At 44.0% G+C, this 24,717-nt stretch overlaps 1 protein-coding gene across 1 annotated transcript in view; it reads right to left on the bottom strand.

Annotated features, from left to right (window-relative positions):
* The window catches only part of LOC115192199 (myomegalin), a 104,304-nt gene that overhangs the window by 34,579 nt on the left and 45,008 nt on the right, over nucleotides 1-24,717 (bottom strand). The window contains exons 5-8 of the mRNA XM_029750427.1: nucleotides 22,577-22,653; nucleotides 17,977-18,109; nucleotides 17,555-17,730; nucleotides 16,212-16,326 (exon numbers count right to left, since the gene is read on the bottom strand). Of these exons, the coding sequence (XP_029606287.1) occupies nucleotides 16,212-16,326; nucleotides 17,555-17,730; nucleotides 17,977-18,109; nucleotides 22,577-22,653 (501 nt within the window). The remainder of the gene's footprint in view (nucleotides 1-16,211; nucleotides 16,327-17,554; nucleotides 17,731-17,976; nucleotides 18,110-22,576; nucleotides 22,654-24,717) is intronic.

Here is a 24,717-nt window from a genome sequence, read left to right as displayed (position 1 = left end):
TGCCTGGATACATCCGTTAGCCATGGTATATTGGCCATATACCACAAACCCCATGGTGCCTTATAGCTATTATAAACTGTTTACCAACGTAATTAGAACAGTAAAAAATGTTTTGGTCATACCCATGGTATAAGGTCTGATATACCATGGCTCTCAGCTAATCAGCATCAGGCCTCAAACCCGGTTTATAATTGTAAATAAATCCCCTTTGCGCATGTGCATAACTAAAGCTAAATCCGAAAGATGAGTTTGAATAATGAAAGTTGAACAGAGGATCTCAATCTCTGAGCAGGAAACACTTGGAAGAAGAAAAAAATAAATGTTAGGCTATGTTCTGGCAATTGTGCAGTTAATATGTGCCAGATGTTAAGACAACAAACAGGTACAAATGGCCCATTTGCGAGATTGACTTGTCATTTCAATAGGCATAGGCTACAGACTAAAATCCGGGTTTATGATTGGAATTCAACTTTGCCATGGTTTGCTTTGATAGGGGATGGTAGCCTATAGTCCCTGATAGGCCTACATTTTATTTCAGATAGTCTACAGTAGCCTAGGCAAGATGTGGTCAAGATGTAAACTGAACGATTTAGCAGCTGGTTTAAATCAAATGAACAGACTAATTCATTCGCAATTTCGAGGTAAGAAGCGCTTGTGTTTGCCAGTAGCCTGCTGGAATAGGCTATTGAGGATGGGGTCATAATTTCAATCACTGAATTTGATATTAATAATGATATTTTATTTAACCTTTATTTAACTAGGAAAGTCAATTAAGAGCAAATTTTTATTTACAATGACGGCCCACCAAAAGGCAAAAGGCCTACTACGGAGACGGGGGCTGGGATTAAAAATAAATAAAATATAAATATTGGACAAAACACACATCACGACAAAAGAGACAACAGAACACTACATAAAGAGAGACCTAAGAAAACAACATAGCAAGGCAGCAACACATGACAACACAGCATGGTAGCAACACAACATGACAACAACATGGTAGCAACACAACATGGTAGCAGCACAAAACATGGTACAAACATTATTGGGCACACTCAACAGCACAAAGGGCAAGAAGGTAGAGACAACAATACATCACGCAAAGCAGCCACAACTGTCAGTAAGAGTGTCCATGATTGAGTCTTTGATTGAAGAGATTGAGATAAAACTGTCCAGTTTGAGTTTTTGTTGCAGCTCGTTCCAGTCACTAGCTACAGCGAACTGAAGAGGAGCAACCCAGGGATGTGTGTGCTTTGGGGACCTTTACCAGAATGTGACTGGCAGAACGGGTGTTGTAAGTGGAGGATGAGGGCTGCAGTAGATATCTCAGATAGGGGGGATTGAGGCCTAAGAGGGTTTTATAAATAAGCATCAACCAGTGGGTCTTGAGACGGGTATACAGAGATGACCAGTTTACAGAGGAGTATAGAGTGCAGTGAGCTACTGCCTGAGCTATGTTGTTACATTTACATTTACGTCATTTAGCAGACGCTCTTATCCAGAGCGACTTACAAAATTAAGAAGAGTGTGGGGCCTAGGATTGAGCCTTGGGGTACTCCCCTGGTGACAGGCAGTGGCTGAGACAGCAGATGTTCTGATTTTATAAACTGCACTCTTTGAGAGAGGTAGAAAGCAAACCATGCCAAAGACCACTCAGAGACACCAATACTCCTTAGCCGGCCCACACGAATGGAATGGTCTACCGTATCAAAAGCTTTGGCCAAGTCAATAAAAATAGCAGCACAACATTGCTTAGAATCAAGGGCAATGGTGACATCATTGAGGACCTTTAAGGTTGCAGTGACACATCCATAACCTGAGTGGGAACCAGATTGCATACCAGAAAGAATACTATAGACATCAAGAAAGCCAGTCAGTTGATTATTGACACGTTTTTCCAACACTTTTGATAAACAGGGCAAAATAGAAATAGGCCTATAACAGTTAGGATCAGCTTGAGCTCCCCTTTTAAATAAAGGACGAACCGTGGCTGCCTTCCAAGCAATGGGAACCTCCCCAGAAAGGGAGAGAGAGGTTAAAAAGGTTGGAGATAGGTTTGGGGATGATAGGGGCAGCAACCTTAAAGAAAAAAGGGTCTAAACCATCTGACCCAGATGTTTTTTGGGGGTCAAGTTTCAGGAGCTCCTTTAGCACCTCGGACTCAGTGACTGCCTGCAGGGAGAAACTTTGTAGCGGGGCAGGGGAAAAAAAGGGAGAAGCATCTGGGATAGTAGCATTAGAAGGGGTGGGAGATGAAATGTTGGACAGGCAAGGAGGCATGACTGAGTCAAATAGGAATCCTGACTTAATGAAGTGGTGATTAAAGGGCTCAGCCATGTGCTTCTTGTCAGTAACAACCACATCATCAACATTAAGGGACATGGGCAGCTGTGAGGAGAAGTGTTTATTCTCCAGGTCTTTAACCGTTTTCCAGAACTTCTTGGTGTTAGACCCACAGAGAGAAAACTGCTCCTTGAAGTAACTAACTTTGGCCTTCCGGAAAGCCTGAGTGCACTTATTTTTAATTTGCCTGAACGAGAGCCAGTCAGCCTGAGAATGCGTGTGCCGAGCCTTTCGCCAAATGCAATTCTTGAGGTGGAGTAACTCTGCAAGATCACGGTCGAACCAGGAGCTTAATCTATTTTTAATTCTCATTTTCTTTATGGGGGCATGTTTGTTAACAATACCACTGAAAAAAATAATAATAATGTCCAAGCGTCTTTGACAGAGGGGATCAAGCTGATTCACTACCATTTAACAGAGGCCAGCTCAGGAAGGAAGGTGTCACGTCCTGACCAGCAGAGGGAGTAGTTGTGTAGTATTTTGGTCAGGACGTGGCAGAAGAAGTCTGTATGTGTTTTCTAGTATGTCTGTTTCTGTGTTAGTCTTGTGACTCCTGATCAGGAACAGCTGGATATCGTTGTTCCTGATTGGGAGTCATATATTAGGAGTGTGTTTTTCACCTGGGGTTTGTGGGTTGTTGTTTTAGCACTGCTTTATGTTAGCCTGCTAACTGTTCCTGTCGGTCTATTGTTTCTTGTTTTTTGTGTTCATTTTATTCTAATAGAAAGATGAGCATTCACATCCCGTCTGCGTTTTGGTCATCCATTCACCACGACAGCCGTTACAGAACAACCCACCAAACAAAGACCAAGCAGCGGAGAAAGGAGCAGCAGAGGGAATACATGGACTATAGTGAGAGATGGACTTGGGAGGAGATTCTGGACGGGGCAGGACCTTGGCACCAGGCTGGGGAATACCGTCGCCCAAGGGAAGAGATAGAGGAGGCCAAGGCGGAGAGGTGTCGATATGAGGCTATGTACGCGCTGGCAAGGAAGCCGGAGAGGAACCCCCAATATTTTTTTTGGGGGGGGGGCACACGGGTAGTTTGGCTAGGCAAAGGAAGAGCCATAAGCCAGCTACCCGTGATTATATGGAGGAGCGTATGGAGTGGAGGGCGCCGTGTTTTGCTGAGATGCGCACAATCTCGCCCATACACACACACAGTTCGGTGCGAGCTATTCCAGCCCCTCGCAGATGCCGTGCTAGAGTGGGCATCCAGCCTGGTGGGAGGATGCCTGCACAGCGCGTCTGGTCGCCGGTACGCCTCCTAGGACCAGGCTACCCTACGCCCGCTCTACGCACGGTAACCATCAAGCCCCTGCACAGCCCAGTTCGCCCTGTACTAGCACCCCGCTCGTACAGGGCTGCTAGTTCCACCCAGCCAGGACGGGTTGTGCAGGAGGTGCGAGCAAGACCACCTGTGTGCCTCCATGGCCCAGTCTGTCCGGTTTCCGCCTCTCGTGCTGACCCGGAAGTGAGTACCTCCAGTCTGGCACGACCAGTACCAGCACCACGGATCAAGCTTCCCATGAGTCAGCCTAGTCCTATTCAGCCTGTTCCCGCTCCTCGCACTAGCCCTGAGGTGCGTGTCCCCAGGCTGGTACCTCCACTACCAGCCCCACGCATCAGGCTTCTAGTGCGTCAGACCAGGCCAGAGTGTCCGGCAATAGTGCCTCGTCCAGAGTGTCCGGCAATAGTGCCTCGTCCAGAGTGTCCGGCAATAGTGCCTCGTCCAGAGTGTCCGGCAATAGTGCCTCGTCCAGAGTGTCCGGCAATAGTGCCTCTTCCAGAGTGTCCGGCAATAGTGCCTCGTCCAGAGTGTCCGGCAACAGTGTGCAGTCCAGAGTATCCGGCAACAGTGTCTAGTCCGGAACCGAGGGAGTCTGCCTGCGACCCGGAACCGAGGGAGCCTGCCTGCAACCCAGAACAAAAGGGGTCTGCCTGCGACCCGGGACCGAGGGGGTCGGCCTGCGACCCGGGACCGGTTGAGTCTGTCAGCGATCCGGAACCAAGTGAGTCTGTCGACAATCCGGAACTGAACAAGTGTATATTTAACTGTGAACTAAATGAGTCTGCCTACAGCGTTGACCGGAAACAGTCTGCCTACAATCCGCAACAGAGTGAGTCCATCTACGACCCGGAACCCAATGAGTCTGCCTACAGTTTGGAGGGCAGTAGGCCGGAACCAGAGCCACCTCCAGGATAGGTGGGTTGGGGAGGGGGGGTGTAGCACTAGTGCCGTCGTTGACGGCAGCCACCCTCCCTTCCCTCCCTTTTTTGTTTAGGGGGTATTATTTTTGTTGTGGTATTGGGGATTTTTGTGTTTTCTTTTAAGGTGCATTCCGGGGTCTGCACCTTTAGGGGGGGGGGGTACTGTCACGTCCTGACCAGCAGAGGGAGTAGTTGTGTAGTATTTTGGTCAGGACGTGGCAGAAGAAGTCTGTATGTGTTTTCTAGTATGTCTGTTTCTGTGTTAGTCTTGTGACTCCTGATCAGGAACAGCTGGATACCGTTGTTCCTGATTGGGAGTCATATATTAGGAGTGTGTTTTTCACCTGGGGTTTGTGGGTTGTTGTTTTAGCACTGCTTTATGTTAGCCTGCTAACTGTTCCTGTCGGTCTATTGTTTCTTGTTTTTTGTGTTCATTTTATTCTAATTAAATAGAAAGATGAGCATTCACATCCCGTCTGCGTTTTGGTCATCCATTCACCACGACAGCCGTTACAGAAGGCTTGCTCATTAAAGTTTTTTAGCAAGTGTCAAGGACAAATCAGGACAGGTCGTTTTACTGAGCAGCAATTACAAACACAAGCTGTAAAACAGTGATCACTAAGGTCATTACAGAAAACACCAGACTGATACCTATCAGGATTATTTGTTAGAATAACATCGAGGAGAGAATTATCTAATTCGCTCTAGTGCGCCCAATGACCTTTTCCCGTGCTTTGTTGCCTTTATTTCTTGATGCGCATCAGTTCTACCGTGTTAACCTCTACGGGATCGGTGTCCTTAAACCGGGACAGTTGTTTCTAACGTGCACTAATGTGAATAGAAGGACGTTGTATACAACAGCCAACTTTCCGGGACATAGACACTTCTGACCCACTGGGAATGTGATGAAAGAAATAAATGCTGAAATAAATCACTCTCTACTATTATTCTGACATTTCACATGTATATATACAGTTGAAGTCGGAAGTTTACATACACCTTAGCCAAATACATTTAAACTCAGTTTTTCGCAATTCCTGATATTTAATACTAGTAACAATTCCCTGTCTTAGGTCAGTTAGGATCACCACTTTATTTTAAGAATGTGAAATGTCAGAATAATAGTAGAGAGAATAATTTATTTCAGCTTTTATTTCTTTCATCACATTCCCAGTGGCTCAGAAGTTTACATACACTCAATTAATATTTGGTAGCATTACCATTAAATTGTTTAACTTGGGTCAAACGTTTTGGGTAGCCTTCCACAAGCTTCCCACAATAAATTGGCTGAATTTTGGCCCATTCCTCCTGACAGAGCTGGTGTAACTGAGTCAGGTTTGTAGGCCTCCTTGCTCGCACACACTTTTTCAGTTCTGCCCACAAATTTCTATAGGATTGAGGTCAGGGCTTTGTGATGGCCACTCCAATATCTTGACTTTGTTGTCCTTAAGCCATTTTGCCACAACTTTGGAACAAGTGGTGCTTGGGGTCATTGTCCATTTGGAAGACTCATTTGCGACCAAGCTTTAACTTCCTGACTGATGTCATGAGATGTTGCTTTAATATATCCACATAATTTTCCATCTTCATGATGACATCTATTTTATTAAGTGCACCAGGCCCTCCTGCAGCAAAGCACCCCCACAACATGATGCTGCCATCCCCGTGCCTCACGGTTGGGATGGTGATCTTCGGCTTGCAAGCCTCCCCCTTTTTCCTCCAAACATAACGATGGTCATTAAGGCCAAACAGTTCTATTTTCGTTTCATCAGACCAGAGGACATTTCTCCAAAAAGTACGACCTTTGTCCCCATGTGCAGTTGCAAACCGTAGTCTGGCTTTTTTATGGCGGTTATGGAGCAGTGGCTTCTTCCTTGCTGAATGGCCTTTCAGGTTATGTCGACATAGGACTCGTTTTGCTGTGGATATAGATACTTTTGTACCAGTTTCTTCCAGCATCTTCACAAGGTCCTTTGCTGTTGTTCTGGGATTGATTTGCACTTTCGCACCAAAGGACGTTCATCTCTAGGAGACAGAACGCATCTCCTTCCTGAGCAGTATGACGGCTGCGTGGTACCATGGTGTTTATATTTGCATACTATCGTTTGTACAGATGAATGTGGTACCTTCAGGCGTTTGGAAATTGCTCCCAAGGATGAACCAGACTTGTGGAGGTCTACAATTTTTTTCTGAGGTCTTGGCTGATTTCTTTTGATTTTCCCATGATGTCAAGCAAAAAGGCACTGAGTTTGAAGGTAGGCCTTGAAATACATCCACATGTACACTTCCAATTGATACAAATTCTGTAAATTAGCCTATCAGAAGCTTCTAAAGCCATGGCATAATTTTCTGGAATTTTCCAAGCTGTTTAAAGGCACAGTCAACTTAGTGTACGTAAACTTCTGACCCACTGGAATTGTGATAAGTGAATTATAAGTGAAATAATCTGTCTGTAAACAATTGTTGAAAAAATTTGAATATATGAAATATGAATGCAATATGCAACAATTTCAAAGACTTTACTGAGTTACAGTTCATAGAAGGAAATCAGTCAATTGAAATACATTCATTAGGCCCTAATTTAAGGTTTTTACATGACTGGGCAGGGACAGCCATGGGTTGGCCTGGGAGGGCATAGGCCCACCCAATTGGGAGCCAGCCCCAGCCAATCAGAATGAGTTTATCCCCACAAAAGGGCTTTATTACAGACAGAAATACTCCTCAGTTTCATCAGCTGTCCGGGTGGCTGGTCTCAAACGATCCTGCAGGTGAAGAAGCCGGATGTGAAGGTCCTGGGCTGGCTTGGTTACACGTGGTCTGCGGTTGTGAGGCCAGTTGGACATACTGCCAAATTCTCTAAAACGACGTTGGAGGAGGCTTATAGTAAATAAACAACATTAACATTCAATCCTCTGGCAACAGCTCTGGTGGACATTCCTCCAGTCAGTATGCCAATTGCACGCTCTCTCAGAACTTGAGACATCTGTGTCATTGTGTTGGGTGACAAAACTGCACATTTTAGAGTGGCCTTTTATTGTCCCCAGTACAAGTTGCACCTATGTAATGATCATGCTGTTTAATCAGCTTCTTGATATGCCACACCTGTTAGGTGGATGGATTATCTTGGCAAAGGAGAAATGCTCACTGACAGGGATGTAAACAAATTTGTGCACATAATTTGAGAGCAATAAGCTTTTGGTGCATATGTAACATTTCTGTGATCTTTTATTTCAGCTCATGAAACATGGGACCAACACTTCACATGTTGCGTTTATATATTTTTTCAATTTATATCTACTTTATGAGAGATGCCAATGGTGGCCGTGGTGCAACTTAGAAGTATCCCAAAAACCTGCAACCCGACCAATACATTTCCCCCTGCAACATAATTTTCAAAGTAGACCAATTTTCCAGAAAACAACTCACATGGCAACCCTGACTTTGACACACTGGAATGTACCATTTCCCTGAAACAGGGGTGATATATTCTTCCTCTCCTGAGCATAATGCCTGCCTGTCTAAAAAAACATCACATTACATCAACATATAGAGTTCACTTTATACTTTCCTTCTAAATACTTTTATATTATTATCCCTTCAGTTTATATAGTCCCATTTTATAGATAGTCATGCGGGTAGAAATGTATAGGTCTAAAAAGTATGGTGCTGTCATTATCGGCATGTCATGTTATTATAATCCATAATAGAAATATAAACGCATAGCCTAATAGAAAATAACATCTAAACGTATACTTCTGAACTGATCAACTGGGCACTGTGTGTTTGTACTTGAAACTTAGAATTAGGCCATCATATCATGTTCATTTGCTTGAAACGTTCTTCTGTCTACTGTGCTGAAGTCATAGGCTACTATGTAAGAATGAGTTCATCTCTTCCCCGTGGCAGGAATTTCCCAGCATCACTCAGGATTTTGGCCTTCACACACATAGGCCCTCATTTCAGCCAAAAACAAGGGGGATAAGGGGAGGAGGGTCCCTGCTCCCTTCCAGTCACATGATGCTGTGTGCAGGGATGAGAGTTTAACCCAAATCCTGCCTCTCAAGCTCCAAGCCTTTCCCATGCAGTGGAAACATGAATCTCTCCCACTCTTAGTACCCTATCTTTCATTATGAGTGCTGTTTATGTTGATATAACATGATGATATGTGATTTGTTTTCTCCAGGGGGTGTAGACCTTTGGAACTCAGTGGACAAACCTCTAATGTACATTTCTCACCCAAAAAGATCTAATAACTGAACCCTGGAGACGAGATGCCATGACAGCAATCAACCCTAATGATCAACACAATCAAAACTGTATTAATCCTAATCAGTGGAAATTACAGAAGTCTTTTTACTGATTATTTCACAGTTTATTTATCTGGAAATTACAGAAAAATAAGAAAAGTGGCATAAAGAGAGTAAAGAAAGGCTAAAAAAAGACCAAAATGGCAGACTGTGATTTGATTGTAATTATAGCTGTCGTCAGTCAGTCAGGAGACCCAGTTTAACCTTTGGAATAACAATGTGTGTGTGTTGTGTCACACATGAACATAAACATGACCTCTTCTCTTTGATTTGCTCTGTAAAACATTATGCAAGCAAACATAAATAGAAGAATAGAATAAAAGACTAAATCTCAATATTTAGTATTTAGTATTTTATTAGGATCCCCATGAGCTACTGCTAAAGCAGAAGCTACTCTTCCTGGGGTCCACTCAAAACATAAAACATGACATCATACATAACATTAATAGACAAGTACATCACAAAGACAGAACTACATAAATGTAAAATAAGAAAACACACTTTCATATATTTATGCCTTCACAATCATGTGATTCATAGACACTGCTGAATTCAAGTGGAACACACGAAAGCGGAAATGGAAATCCAATAACAAGGACGTGCGTTGCAAATAGGCAGAAACTTTTCACTAAATTCCCCTGATGTCAATAAAGCTAATTACCGCCAGTTAAGGGTATCCTGGGGTAAAGTATAGACTTTTTACAGTTACCACCCGCAATACGAGATGCAAGTTCCATTACAGCCAAAACAGACATTGCATAATTTTTCCACAATGCCATGGCAATTAAGCAAGAGTGGATTAATCAAATCACATTTTATTTGTCACATACACACATATTTAGCAGATGTTATTGCAAGTTTAGCAATATGCTTGTGTTTCTAGCTCCAACAGTGCAGTAATATCTAACAAGTAATATCTAACAATACACACAATCTAAAGTAAAGGAATGGAATTAAGAATATATAAATATTTGGACGAGCAATGTCAGAGCGGCATAGACTAATATACAGTAGAATAGGATAGAATACACTATAAACACAGTTGAAGTTTACGTACACCTTAGCCAAATACATTTAAACTCAGTTTTTCACAATTCCTGACATTTAATCCTAGTAAAAATTCCCTGTCTTAGGTCAGTTAGGATCACCACTTTATTTTAAGAATGTGAAATGTCAGAATAATAGTAGAGAGAATGATTTATTTCAGATGTTATTTCTTTCATCACATTCCCAGTGGGTCAGAAGTTTACATACACTCAATTAGTATTTGGTAGCATTGCCTTTAAATTGTTTAACTTGGGTCAAACATTTTGGGTAGCCTTCCACAAGCTTCCCACAATAAATTGGGTGAATTTTGGCCCATTCCTCCTGACAGAGCTGGTGTAACTGAGTCAGGTTTGTAGGCCTCCTTGCTCGCACAAACTTTTTCAGTTCTGCCCACAAATGTTCTATAGGATTGAGGTCAGGGCTTTGTGATGGCCACTCCAATACCTTGAGTGGCCATGAGTGGCCGTCACGGTTTGTTATTTTGTTTATTTTGTTTATTTGTATGTCTTGCATAGTTTCACAGTTTAAATAAAATGTGGAACGATACACACGCTGCGCTTTGGTCCGCTCCTTCCTACAACAGCCGTGACAGAGCGGTGCAACATACACTAACATACACTAAATACAATCTCCCACAACCCCAGGTGGGAAAAACAACTACTTAAGTATGATTTCCAATTAGAGACAACGATGACCAGCTGCCTCTAATAAGCATGTTTTTTTCAATTATCTTGTCGATTGATGACCAACCAAGAACATTGCGCATGACTGCAACAGAATAACCATATCTCCACCTTAAAACAATCCTTGCTGCTTTGTTCTGTGCAATCTGCAGCCTCCTAAATTCACTAGTCTCATCGCTGCAACTCCCGTACAGACTCGGGAGAGGTGAAAGTCGAGAGCCATGCGTCCTCCAAAACACGAACCAACCAAGATGCACTGCTTCTTGACGCAATGACCGCTTAACCCGGAAGCCAGCTACACCAATGTGTCGGAGGAAACACCGTACACCTGGCGACCGTGTCAGCGTGCATGCGCCCGACCTGCCACAGGAGTCGCTAGAGCGCGATGGGACAAGGACATCCCTGCCGGTCAAACCCCCCCCAAACCGGATGACGCTGGACCAATTGTCCGCCGCCCCTTGGGTCTCCCGATCGCGGCAGGCTGGGTCAGAGCCTGGACTCAAACCAGGATCTCTAGTGGCACAGCTAGCAACTGCGATGCAGTGCCTTAGAACACTGCGCCACTCAGGAGTACTTTAATCTTTTCACACGTACCAACGAACGGGTGAGATCATTCTACAGTGGTCCCTGGAGCGTACGATCAAACCGGTTTGATTAGAAGGCTTATTTAGAACGTCCAGTTTCGATTGACGAAACAGTCAGCATTTGAGCTGGCCACACTGTTTTTTCACAAAAACATTTTGCACAAACACAGTCCTTACAAAGTTATGTCCTGAATGTGACACGTTTATTTTTGGATGCAATGTTCAGACATTCACAGAAGTAGCTACAGCATACACAATCATCCAAACCGGAAAATGTAAACTACATTGGTCCTAACGCTAACTGAGGAAATATTGAAGTAACACAAGCGGTCATATTTAGATATCTCTCGGTTGATAGAAACCACAATATGAATTAGCTAATAGCAATTACTATTTATAATTCATCACATCACGGGTCAGCTCAACATTGATTGAAATAATTGAGTAAAACACTTTCTAGAAATCGAAAGTAATCCGATGATGGTAGTTTGTGCGCACCGCCATGTTTGTTTTTAGCGTCGACCAAAGATAATAAGAGGAGACAAGATGAGTTTGGTCTGTTTGCAGTATGCATGGTTGAAGGGGGTGTGTCGTCTATGATCATTCACTTCCCTTCATTCCCTTCCAGAGTTTACCAGAAAGATGAGTGAACCATTCCTTCACCTCATTATAACATCTTTGGTCTGACAGACGTTTAGTGACACCCAGAATGCATTGTATTATGTCAACAAACATGGTGCCACACATAGCTGGCAAATAGCTTAGCATTAGCTCATTATAATCAGTACAACCTTCAAAAAAGTATTTTACACACATCATAGGTGTCCATTACAATCTATGCAATAATCGGAATGATTTATTTGTCACCAGAACTTGAAAAACTGTAAATACATAATGCTCCATACATACATACATACATACATACATACATACATACATACATACATACATACATACATACATACATACATACATACATACAGTTGAAGTCGGAAGTTTACATACACTTAGGTTGAAGTCATTAAAACGGGTTTTTCAAGTCGCTTAGGACATCTACGTTGTGCTTGACAAGTAGTTTTTACACTAAGTTGACTGTGCCTTAAACAGCTTGGAAAAGTCCAACATATTATGTCATGGCTTTAGAAGATTCTGATAGGCTAATTGACATCATTTGAGTCAATTGGAGGTGTACCTGTGGATATATTTCAAGGCCTACCTTCAAACTAAGTGCCTCTTTGCTTGACATCATGGGAAAATCAAAAGAAATCAGCCAAGACATCAGAAAAAAGCTGTAGACCTCTACAAGTCTGATTCATCATTGGGAGCAATTGCCAAACGCCTGAAAGTACCACGTTCATCAAACAATAGTACGCAAAAATAAACACTATGGGACCACGCAGCCATCATACCGCTCAGGAAGGAGACGCGTTCTGTCTCCTAGAGATGAACATACTTTGGTGCAAAAAGTGCAAATCAACCCCAGAACAACAGCAAAGGATATTGTGAAAATGCTGGAGGAAACAGGTACAAAAGTATCTATATCCACAGTAAAACGAGTCCTATATCGACATAACCTGCAAGGCCGCTCAGCAAGGAAGAAGACACTGCTCCAAAACTGCCATAAAAAAGCCAGACTACGGTTTGCAACTGCACATGGGGACAAAGATCGTACTTTTTGGAGAAATGTCCTCTGGTCTGATGAAACAAAAATAGAACTGTTTGGCCATAATGACAATCGTTATGTTTAGAAGAAAAAGGGGGAGGCTTGCAAGCCGAAGAACACCATCCCAACCGTGAAGCACAGGGGTGGCAGCATCATGTTGTGGGGGTGCTTTGCTGCAGGAGGGACTGGTGCACTTCACAAAATAGATGGCATCATGAGGTAGGAAAATTATGTGGTTATAATGAAGCAACATCTCAAGACATCAGTCAGGAAGTTATAACTTGGTCGCAAATGGGTCTTCCAAATGGACAATGACCCCAAGCATACTTCCAAAGTTGTGGCAAAATGCCTTAAGGACAACAAAGTCAAGGTATTGGAGTGGCCATCACAAAACCCTGACCTCAATCCCATAGAAAATGCGGGCAAAGCAAACCAAGCTCAATAACTAAACAGACTGGTGGAGGTCAACAGTGCAGCAAGCTATGCATTGGGAGTTGCTGGAGGAACAGCGTCAGCAGACTGCTCTCCTGCGAGCTGAACTCAGCCAGCTGACAGCTGCCCAGGCCGGCGTGGCTGCAGGCGCAGCAGTCTCTTATCCCAAACCCGATGGGTTTATACTGACATCAAGGCTTACCTCCAAGCCTTCGAGAGGACGGCGGCTAGGGAGAAATGGCCCCATGAGCAATGGGCCAGCCTGCTAGCACCCTTCCTGTCAGGCGTGTCAGTTCGACACCTACCCCATACCCCGAATTGATGAACTAATCGATCGGCTAGGAACCGCACGATTTATCAGCATGCTCGACTTGACGGGTTATTGGCAGGTGCCCTTAGCTACCGAGGCATGGGAGAAAGCTGCTTTCGCCATCCCTGACGGGCTGTTCCACTACAAGAAGCTGCGCTTTGGGATGCATGCGGCCCTGGCCACCTTCCAGAGGTTGATGGACTGGATTCTCCATCCTCATCGTGCGTACACGGCGGCCTACTTCAGTGATGCTGTGATCCATGGGAGTGAGTGGGAGACACATCTAAACTAGGTGGCCGCGGTATTGCAGGCCTTACAGGGGACGGGGCTAACAGCGAACCCAAGGAAATGTCGGTTCTGCCTGTGGGAGGCTGAGTACCTGGGGTACACGATCGGGAGGGGATGTGTCAAACGCCAGGTGAAGAGGATGGAGGCAATTCGGGACTGGCCCTGCCCCCTCACCAAGAAGCAGGTACGCATGTTTGTGGGGTTGACGAGTTACTACCGGAGATTTATTCCCCACTTTGCCTCCCTAACCAGTCCCCTGACAGAGCTGACCAGGAGCCGTCTGCCCGCCCAGGTGACGTGGACAGAGGAGACAGAGAAAGCCTTCCAGGACCTAAAGGGAGCACTGTTCTGGACTTGTGCTGGTGACCCCGGACTTTTCCAAACCACTGGTGGTACAAACCGATGCGTCCGAAATGGCTGGGTGCCGTCCTATCACAGCTACAAGAAGGTGAGGAACACCCAGTCGTGTACATTAGTCGGAAGCTGTTGCCGCAGGAACAAAGATATTCCACTGTGGAGAAAGAATGTCTAGCGATCAAGTGAGCGCTGGAGACACTGAAATATTACTTATTGGGACGGCACTTCACCCTCGTAACGGACCATGCACCACTGGTTTGGATGTCACGGAATGAGGACAGAAACGCCCGGGTCACCTGCTGGTTCCTATCCTTACAGCCCTTTGCTTTCTCTGTCGTCCACAGATCAGGTGCAGCCCATGGAAATGCCGATGCCCTCTCCAGGAGGGAAGCTCTAGGGAGCTGGACCACCCCTCCCTCCCGGTCGGAGCTGAGGGTGGAGGGTGTGTGGCAGAAGGCAGGGAGAGGTGAGGGGAGTGGTGATTGAATGGAGATATCTTGCAGGCCGCTGGCTCCACCCCCGAGCCTTATTTGGACTTCCTGCCCCAACGAGGCAAGCCTGTGGATCATTAAGCCATTGGGGATAAAAGAGGAAGCGGGCTGCACAAACGGGAAGAGGACAGAGGAAAACGTGTGAGAAGAGAGATAATTATGTGTGATTACCCGTTGTGACCTGGACTGTCTGATTACCCCCGCTGTGTACCGAACCGGTTTGGCTGAGGATCCGAGTTTTAGGATTACCCCTGGAGAACGGAACAGACAGTGAGAACGGATTGTGGACTGTGAACTGGTCGCTGAATTCCCCCTTTTCTCTCTGCTACCGCACGGCAAGCGGTACCGGAGCGCCAAGTCTAGGTCCAAGAGGCTTCTAAACAGCTTCTAGCCCCAAGCCATAAGACTCCTGAACATCTAGTCAAAAGGCTACCCAGACTATTTGCATTGCCCCCCCCTCTCCACACCACTGCCACTCTGTTGTCATCTATGCATAGTCACTTTAATAACACAATATGTACATACTACCTCCACTAACCAGTGCCCCCGCACATTGACTCTGTACCAGAACCCCCCTGTGTATACTGTTATTTGTTTTACTGCTGCTCTTTAATTACTTGTTACTTTTATCTCTTATTCTTTTCCATATTTTTGGTTAGGGGCTCGTAAGTAAGCATTTCACTGTAAGGTCTATACCTGTTTTATTCGGGAGCATGTGACTAATAAAATTTGATTTGAAATTGAATTTCCCACAGTGTGCAAATCTCCCTAAGAAATTCCCCATTTGTATTCTAGTTGTGCTTCGAGTGCATGTTTGGTTATTGAACTTGGTGACATGGAAACCCCACCCCCTTGAGCCTGCTACAATACATACTGTATGCTACAGTAGAAACGCAACACGGTATACAGAAAATAAGGCACTTACTTTGATAGGAACGCACATATGTCCAAAGTTATTATTTGTAAGGAAGGCAACAAGGAAGGCAAAGCAAGCGCCAGCATGAAAATGTGACAATTCGTGCAAAACTGCACACGTTTGCATACTTGATCTGCGGAAACATTGGTGAAGTGAGGTGGGCTCTCCTCGAAGAGAGAAGTTTGTCCGGCTCAGTAAAGCCTCAAACAAATTGTCCGCAACGCTGAAATGGGCTACTTCTATGCGACTTAATGAGGATGAGGAACACACCTCAATTCAAATTGTTAGAAAATACAACTTGTTAGAAAATCATTTTTTAATTGACCGGTTGTAACAGCCTATAGATAATTAACAGGCAGCGCGTGTTAACTGTCCTGTTGTGTAATAACCATATTTTGGAACAGTGAGTTCATTCTGACATCTCGTGCATAAAACAACTCACGCTGGGGCGACCAAACTCATGTATGAAAAGGTTAAGTGAACTGTGAGAGAGAGAAAGAGAAGCTGAGGAGTTGTATATACGATACCGTTGTTTTACACTGTAATAAGCTATGTAAATAAAACTGGACTTTCATTTACCTCTGCATCACTGTCTTTCTTCTGGAGGGAAGTCATGAGGTCGTGAACTCTGACCTCCAGCTCTCTGACCCGGTGGCTCAGCGACCTCCTCTCCTCAGTCAGGTCCTCTATTACTCTGAGAGAGAGAGGGAGAGCAAGAAAGTGAGAGAGGCAGAGAGAAAGACAGCGGCAAGATTTGTGACCTGTTGCCACAAAAGGGCAAACAGTGAAGCACAAACAACATAAATACAAGCCATATTTATATTATATATTGTTTCCTTTTGTACTTCAACTATTTGCACATTGTTACTACGCTGTACATAGCCATAATATAACGTTTGAAATGTCTCTATTCTTTTAAAACTTTTGTGAGTGTCATGTTTACTGTTCCTTTCTGATTCTTTATTTCACTTTTCTTTATCTATTTCACTTGCATTTGGCAACGTAAACATGTTTCCCATGCCAATAAAGCCGTTTGAATTGAATTGAGAGAGCGAGAGGGAGAGAGAGGAAAGTATAGGATTGACTGAATTAAACCACTAAAACTGTGATAAACAAGACTTGTACGTTTTATGACTATTGGGCAGAAGTTCCTAATGAAACAAGCTCTGCAACTCTTGGACTGATATCTGTGACCCCATACCACTCTTTCAGTAGAGGACAGTATGTACGTATGGCACGACTCTGGCACTGTTCCTCTGTCAATTGTGTGATTCTCTGCCTCTGACCCTATTACGGGGGCTGAGTCACTGGCTTGCTCGTTCTCTTCCCTCCTTCCTGTCCTCGGGCTCCTGCGGTGGGAAGATCTTCGTGGGCTATACTCGGCCTTGTCTCAGGGAAGTAAATTAGTGGCCTGTTGATATCCATTTAGTGGTGTGGGGGCTGTGATTTGCCAAAGTGGGTGGGGTTATATCCTGCCTTTTTGTCCCTGTAACTTTGGACGGGGCCGCAGTGTCCCGCGATCCCCCCTGTCTGTCTCCTGTATCTATGCTGCAATAGTCTATGTGCCGGGGAGCTAAGGTCAGTCTGTTATATCTGGTGTAATTCTCCGGTCTTATCTGGTGTCCTGTGTGATCTTAGATATGCTCCCTCTAATTCTCCCATCTCTCTGTCTCTCTCCCCTCCCAGAGGACCTGAGCCCTAGGACCATGTCTCAGGAGTACCTGGCCTAACGACCCCTGGCTGTCCCCGTCCCGAGTCCACCTGGTCGTGCTGCAGACCCAGTATCTGCTGTTCTGCCTGCGGCCATGGAACCCTGACCTGGCATTAAACTCTGATCTGGCATTAAATTCACACATTCTCTGAGAGAAACAACACACTGACATGCCAGTCACACCTCGATCGGCACCTGTCCTCCTGCTAACCTGTCCTTCTCTGCCAGGGCCACCTGCTGCAGCCTGGATCCCAGTGACCCTCCCTCACACTTCTCTTCCTCCTCCATCTTCATCATCATCTCTCTCTCCACGGCCAGGCAGCACTGGGACTCAGCCTCTGCCAGAGAGGCCATCTTCTCAGCCTCGCTCCGCGCTAACTGGGCCTCCTGACAACACAATGCATCAGGAGTGTCAGTGTATGTTCCAAATGTAACCACAGCATTTGAAACTGAGCACAGAAACAAAGTGTATTGGAATCATCAACATTGGAATAATACTAGTTTCTGTCAAAACTGTGTGACCTCCTGCATTAGTGTGTGTGTGTGTGTGTGTGTGTGTGTGTGTGTGTGTGTGTGTGTGTGTGTGTGTGTGTGTGTGTGTGTGTGTGTGTGTGTGTGTGTGTGTGTGCACACTCGCGTGCCCTCCTGCAGCAGCTCGACCTTGGTCTCAAGGATCTCCTGAATGTGGCTGATCTCCTGCTGCCTCTCCTCACAGTGACGCTGCAGCTCCTCCTCATTCTGATTGGTCAGGCTCTCCACTGTCGTCCTATCAGAGCACATGAACACGTCGACAAGGCTTTAGTATGATACAGTGCAGAATGAGAATATCACATCCTGTAACTCTATTTACAAAACATATGTAAATAAAACATGATACATGTTTCTGTAGATGTTTTAACTGTTGTACTGCAGGGTTAGTTGTTTGCTGTAGTCTATGTATCCACTATTCCAAAGTTTAAAAGCTAACAAGCTTTCTCCCTGGAGAGTGATAATGTATGATAAACAGTAAGCCATGGACTGAGGCTTGGTCTCTGCTCTCTACATCTAACTAGGCAAAAGATCATCATTTCTCTTTCATTTATTGTGGTCCTCTGACAGTTCTCACTATTACAGTGAGCGCCCATCACTGCTCGTCACTCACCACCTAACAGTACCATTAGAGTTAGCCCAGGGCTGCTTCTCTCAAGAGAGTGTTGCTCTAACTGCTTGTCCACTGTGGCCCTCTATATGTCATAGTCTTTTTAGAACTCTAATGACAATCACAGAGCTAACTGTTTATTTATGAATCAGGGAGAGCACCACTTGGCCCTGGCACCCTTGTTGAACCACAACAGGTCAAATGGACTTAAGGAGGTCTAGAGGGACTGACCCACTACCCATACTCCTTCAGGGCAAAAGTGTCTTGACGAAGCACTTAACTGATTTATTAAGTAATTACTTCTCTGTATACATTGCTGATTAATTAACATAATTATTTGTTCACAGGCTGATTCATGTATCAAATCAGGTGCTGATTGGTACAGATGTAGGATCTTAATTTGATCAGCATGTTGCAGGAGAACCTTCCTGCAATACAGGAAATGTCAAACTTGTAGTGTATTTGAGGTTTAAAATGCTTCCGAAGTTTGTCATTTCCACTTTGAAATTTCTGACTTGTTCCCTTACGAAAAATGTATCAACCCCTACAAAAATGTCCAGTAATTATAATTCCCATTTCCTGATGGTGTATGATTATGCTGTAGCAAACTGGCTCAAATTAAGGTCCTACATCTGTGGATAATTGTGTTACATTATTGTCCTTGTGTCAAGTCATGTTACATTATTATTCTTGAGGACAATAAACAGAAGGGCTAGTACATTTTACATTTAGCTCATTTAGCAGTTGCTCTTATCCAGAGTGACTTACTGTTCATCTTAAGATAGCTAGGTGAGATAACTACTTTATTGGGGGAAAATGTACTTACAACGACTGATATGTGGTTATCAGCAAAGTCAGTGCTAGTAGGGGGGCGCCATGGGGTTTAGTACAAGTAAAAGAATACATCCATTAAGCTGTACTAATGAAGGAATGACTGTTTTACAATGAGTAAGTCTACAAATGTGATGAAAGTGGGGAAGTTCTACTTTAAGGTGAGAGTGTGATGTAGGAGAGGGGTTGATTGGAGAGGGTTAACAGCAGGGGTAGGCAACTAGGGCAGATTTTTGTCGGAGCAGGTGGTCGGGGCCCAACCTAATTATAATAATTTCTACACTGCAAATTGACCACAACTGAACCTCAATTTAAGCCAGTTTGCTACAGCAGGAAAATAGTCCTGCAGCAACAGGAAATGTACAGTGCACTTGGAAAGTATTCAGACCCCTTGATTTTTTCCCACATTTTGTTACGTTACAGCCTTATTCAAAAATGTATTAAATGCTGTTGTTTTTCTCATCAATCAACACACAATACCCTACACTAACAAAGCAAAAACAGGTTTTTAGAAATGTTTGCAAATGTATTAAAAATCTAAAACTGAAATATCACATTTACAAAAGTATTCAGACCCTTTACTCAGTACTTTGTTGAAGCACCTTTGGCAGTGATTGGAGCCTAGAGTCTTGGGTATGACGCTACAAGCTTGGCACACCTGTATTTGGGGAGTTTCTCCCATTAGACTTGTCCCGAAGCCAGTCCTGCATTGTCTTGGCTGTGTGCTTAGGGTCGTTGTCCTGTTGGAAGGTGAACCTTCGCCCCAGACTGAGGTCCTGAGCGCTCTGGAGCAGGTTGTCATCAAGGATCTCTCTGTACTTTGCTCCCTTCATCTTTCCCTCGATCCTGACTTGTCTCCCAGTCCCTGCCGCTGAAAAATATCTCCACAGCATGATGCTGTCACCACCATGCATCCCCTTAGGGATGGTGCCAGGTTTCCTCCAGATATGAGACTTGGAATTCAGGCCAAAGAGTTCAATCTTGGTTTGATAAGACCAGAGAATCTTTTTCTCATGGTCTGAGAGTCCTTTAGGTGCCTTTTGGCAAACTCCAAGAGTGCTGTCATGTGTCTTTTACTGAAAAGTGGCTTCTGTCTGGCCACTCCACCATAAAGGCCTGATTGGTAGTGCTGCAGTGATGGTTGTCCTTCTGGAAGGTTCTGCTATCTCCACAGAGGAACACAATTCTGTCTCTGAGCTCTACGGGCAATTCCTTCGACCTCATGGCTTGGTTTTTGCTCCGACATGCACTGTCAACTGTGGGACCTTATATAGACAGGTGTGTGCCTTTCCAAATATTTTCCAATCAATTGGATTTACCACAGGTGGACTCCAATCAAGTTGTAGAAACATCTCAAGAATGATCAATGGAAACAGGATGCACCTGAGCTCAATTTCGAGTCTCATAGCAAAGGGTCTGAATACTTACAGTGCCAGTCAAAAGTTTAGACACACCTACTCATTCAAGGGTTTTTCTTTATTTTTACTATTTACAATAATAGTGAATACATCAAAACTATGAAAGAACATATATGGAATAATGTGGTAACCAAAACATTTTTAAACAAATTAAAATACATTTTATATTTGCCTTGATGACAGCATTGCACACTCTTGGCATTCTTTCAACCAGCTTCATGAGGTAGTCACCTGGAATGCATTTCAATTAACAAAATATATTTTATATTTTATATTCTTCAAATTTGCCGCCCTTTGCCTTGATGACAGCACACTCTTTACTGGTACTGTATTTAAATAAGGTAAAAAAAAAAAAAACATGTATATGCAAAAAGTTAAAAAACCTTTTTTCTCTTTATCATTAGGGGGCATTGTGTGTAGATTAATGAGGACATTTTTTATTGAATCCATTTTAGAATAAGGCTGTAACGTAAAAAAGTCAAGGGGTCTGAATACTTTGTGAATACACTGTTAAATATTATGTGGATTATAATTAATGGAATTTTTTTGAATAGGTTAATACATTACAGGTTGATACATTCTTCGTTAGGGCAAATCAAGTCTGACATTTTAAAGTGGAAATTAGAAGCATTTTAAACCTTGAATACACTACAAGTTTGCATTTCATACTCAGCAACAAAATAGTGATCAAATTAAGATCCTACATCTGTAACTTGATTACATTGAGACACAATCACTTTTTTTTTTATTCGTGAGAATACTTGGAAACAGATTTCCTAAATTACATTTTTAGCTGAATTCCTGCTGGATTCTACAGTCTTTTTTTACCGCCAACTTTTTTTTTTTTTAAATCACTTATGTCCTGTTGCTGAGCCCTGGTATACAGTACAGAAGGTCTGTATAGGGGCTGCATGTTGTATCTGAGGAGATCAGCATATCTCTAACACTGAGAGACACTGAGACAGCTGCTCTATCTATTGGCAGGTGCTGTGGCTCAAATCGTCCCTGGCTCAGCAAAACAATCCAGAGGCTTCCCCCCTTCTCTGCCTATTACCCTCTTACTCCATCTCTCTCTTTTATCTTTAGTCCCTACACCTTTAGAAAAAAGGTGATATCTAGAACCTACAAGGGTTCATCGGCTGTCTCCATAGGAGAACCCGTTAAAGAACCCTTTTTGGTTCCAGGTAGAACCCTTTTGGTCCAGAAAGAACCCTTGTGGGTTCTATGTAGAACCCTTTCCACATAGGGTCCTACATGGATCCCAAAATGGTTCTACCTGGAAACAAAAAGGCTTCCTATGGGGACAGTCTTAGAACCTTTTTGGAAGCCTATTTTCTAAGTTTGTACTACCCACAGAGCCACTTCATACTCTTCAAAAGCACTTAAGAGCCCACCCCTCCCACCACGCATTCCACAGGGCTTTAGAACGGTTGTGTTAGGTGAGTTTACACAGCAAAGAGAGGGTTAGGGACAAGGACCCACATGCCCTGAGGGCAGCTGTAGTCTGCAGGGTGAACTGCAGGAATCTATCTTAGGACCAGACTGGACAGTATGGGGGGGATATGAGAACTTAGTCTGAATATAGAGATCAACTGTGAAGTGAGTAGGCTGTATTCTAGTATTTGTCTGTGCATTTTAGTCATTTAGCAGACACTCTTATCCAGAGCAACTTACAGTAGTGAATACATACATTTCATATTCATTTCATTCTGGCCCCCCGTGGGAATCAATCCCACAACCCTGGCGTTTCAAACACTATGCTCTACCAACTGAGCCACAGGGAAGGCACTGAGCCACAGGGAAGGCAAGGACACTGTGACAATACAAGACATGGTAGTGTACTCACGGGGCCTTGTCCAGAATCTCCTGGTTCTCCTGGAGCTCCTGCTTCAAGCTCTCCACCTCTACCTTCAATTCAATGTTCTGCATAAAAACAGAAGGTCACACCACGGATCAATAATATGTAACATAGAAACATTTTACTCTGCATGTTCATTAGATGTATGTTCAATATAATAATAATGTAACGGTAAATGATGTGTATGAGGCATGAATATTGACTCAGATAAGCTTCATAATACAGTATACAAAATGAGTGTCTCCCCAAGTGCACGTGCCGACCCATATCTGTGAGATTTGAGAGTGAAGCAGGTTTCTAAATAGAAGAGTGGGATATGAGCACTAGTTCTCCCTAACCCCCAATCCACCCCCTTCAGCAATCGCCATCCCACTGCACACTCCCCTATCCCATCTGGACAAGAGGAATACCTATGTAAGAATGATGTTCACCATAGTACCCTACAAGCTCACCATTAAGCTCGCGACCCTGGATCTGAATCCCGCCCTGTGCAACTGGGTCCTGGACTTCCTGACAGGCCGCCCCCAGGTGATGAAGGTAGGAAACAACACCTCCTGTACTCCCTGCTAACCCATGACTGTGTGGCCACGCACGCCTCCAACTCAATCCTCAAGTTTGCAGACGACACAACAGTAGTAAGCCTGATTACCAACAATGACGAGACAGCCTACAGGGAGGAGGTGAGAGCCCTGGGAGTATGGTACCAGGAAAATAATGTCTCACTCAATGTCAACAAAACAAAGGAGCTCAATCTCAGGAGGCTGAAGACATTTGGCTTGGGCCCTAAAACCCTCACAAACTTTTACAGATGCACAATTGAGAGCATCATGTCGGGCTGTATCAGGGCTCTCCAGAGGGTGGTGCGGTCTGCCCAATGCATCCCCGGGGGCAAACTACCTGCCCACCAGGACACCTACAGCCCCCAATGTCACAGGAAGGCCAAAAAGATCATCAAGAACATTAATCACCCGAGCCACGGCCTGTTCACCCCGCTATCATCCAGAAGGCGAGGTCAGTACAGGTGCATCAAAGCTGGGACTGAGAGGCTGAAAAACACCTATCTCAAGGCCATCAGACTGTTAAATAGCCATCACTAGCTGGCTACCACCCGGTTACTCAACCCTGCACCTTAGAGGCTGCTGCCCTATACACATAGACTTGGAATCACTGGCCACTTTAATAATGGAACACTAGTCACTTTAATCATGTTTAAATAATGTTTACATACTGCTTTACTCATCTCATATGTATATACTGTATTCTATTCTACTGTATTTTAGTCAATGCCACTCCGACATTGCTCAAACTAAATATTTATATATTTCTTAATTCCATTCTTTTACTTTTAGATTTGTGTGTATTGTTATGAATTGTTAGATACTACTGCAATGTTGGAGCTACACACAAAGCCACGCACACATTTACAAGCTCTCGCTCTCTCTCACACAAACACACACACACACGCAATGTCCCTCCCTATCCTGCTATCCTGGATGTTGGTTGTGATCATATTAAGAGGCCTGAAGCTGGAGTTCCTTCCAGCCAACATTAGTATTTAGGTCAGTAGGAAGTGGGCCTATAATTATTCAGCAAGATCACATCAGATAGACTTCAGTATTTAACGTTTGTCCAGGTCCCCAGGATGTCGGGAGATGGCTTCAATACCGTCAGGGGCATTGTGAGCACTAATGTATATGTTTATACATTATATGTATATAAACTAGCTTGCTGATGCTATGTATTGGCTAGCTTGCTGATGCTATGTATTGGCCAATAAAAAGCTTTGAAGCCACCGGTCAGCCTCATTGATACTCCTCAGAAGGAGCAGTCCTCCATAAGAATGAATGGAATTCTACAGTATTTCAAAAGACCTTAATAAGTTGTATGCTTCGAGAATCAATGGGTATAAGGTATATAATTAATTTATGAGTCCAAAAATGGATGTAGCAACTAAGGATTCTAGCTTGGAGTGTTTTGGTGTAAAGCGCTCTGTGAACGCCGTAGGGTCCCATGCCTTATAAGGCCAAAAAGCCCCATCTGTCTGCTCTCCTTTCCACTCTCTAACTGGAGCTGACTGGAAGTGTAAGGTTTCAGACCCCACATTTGCATAGGGAGTGACGTGTCACATT

This window comes from Salmo trutta, chromosome 4 (genome assembly GCF_901001165.1).
Source record: "Salmo trutta chromosome 4, fSalTru1.1, whole genome shotgun sequence".
Classification (NCBI taxonomy): domain Eukaryota; kingdom Metazoa; phylum Chordata; class Actinopteri; order Salmoniformes; family Salmonidae; genus Salmo; species Salmo trutta.
Note: the sequence above shows the minus strand (reverse complement) of the source record. Positions and strands in the feature narration are given on the sequence as shown.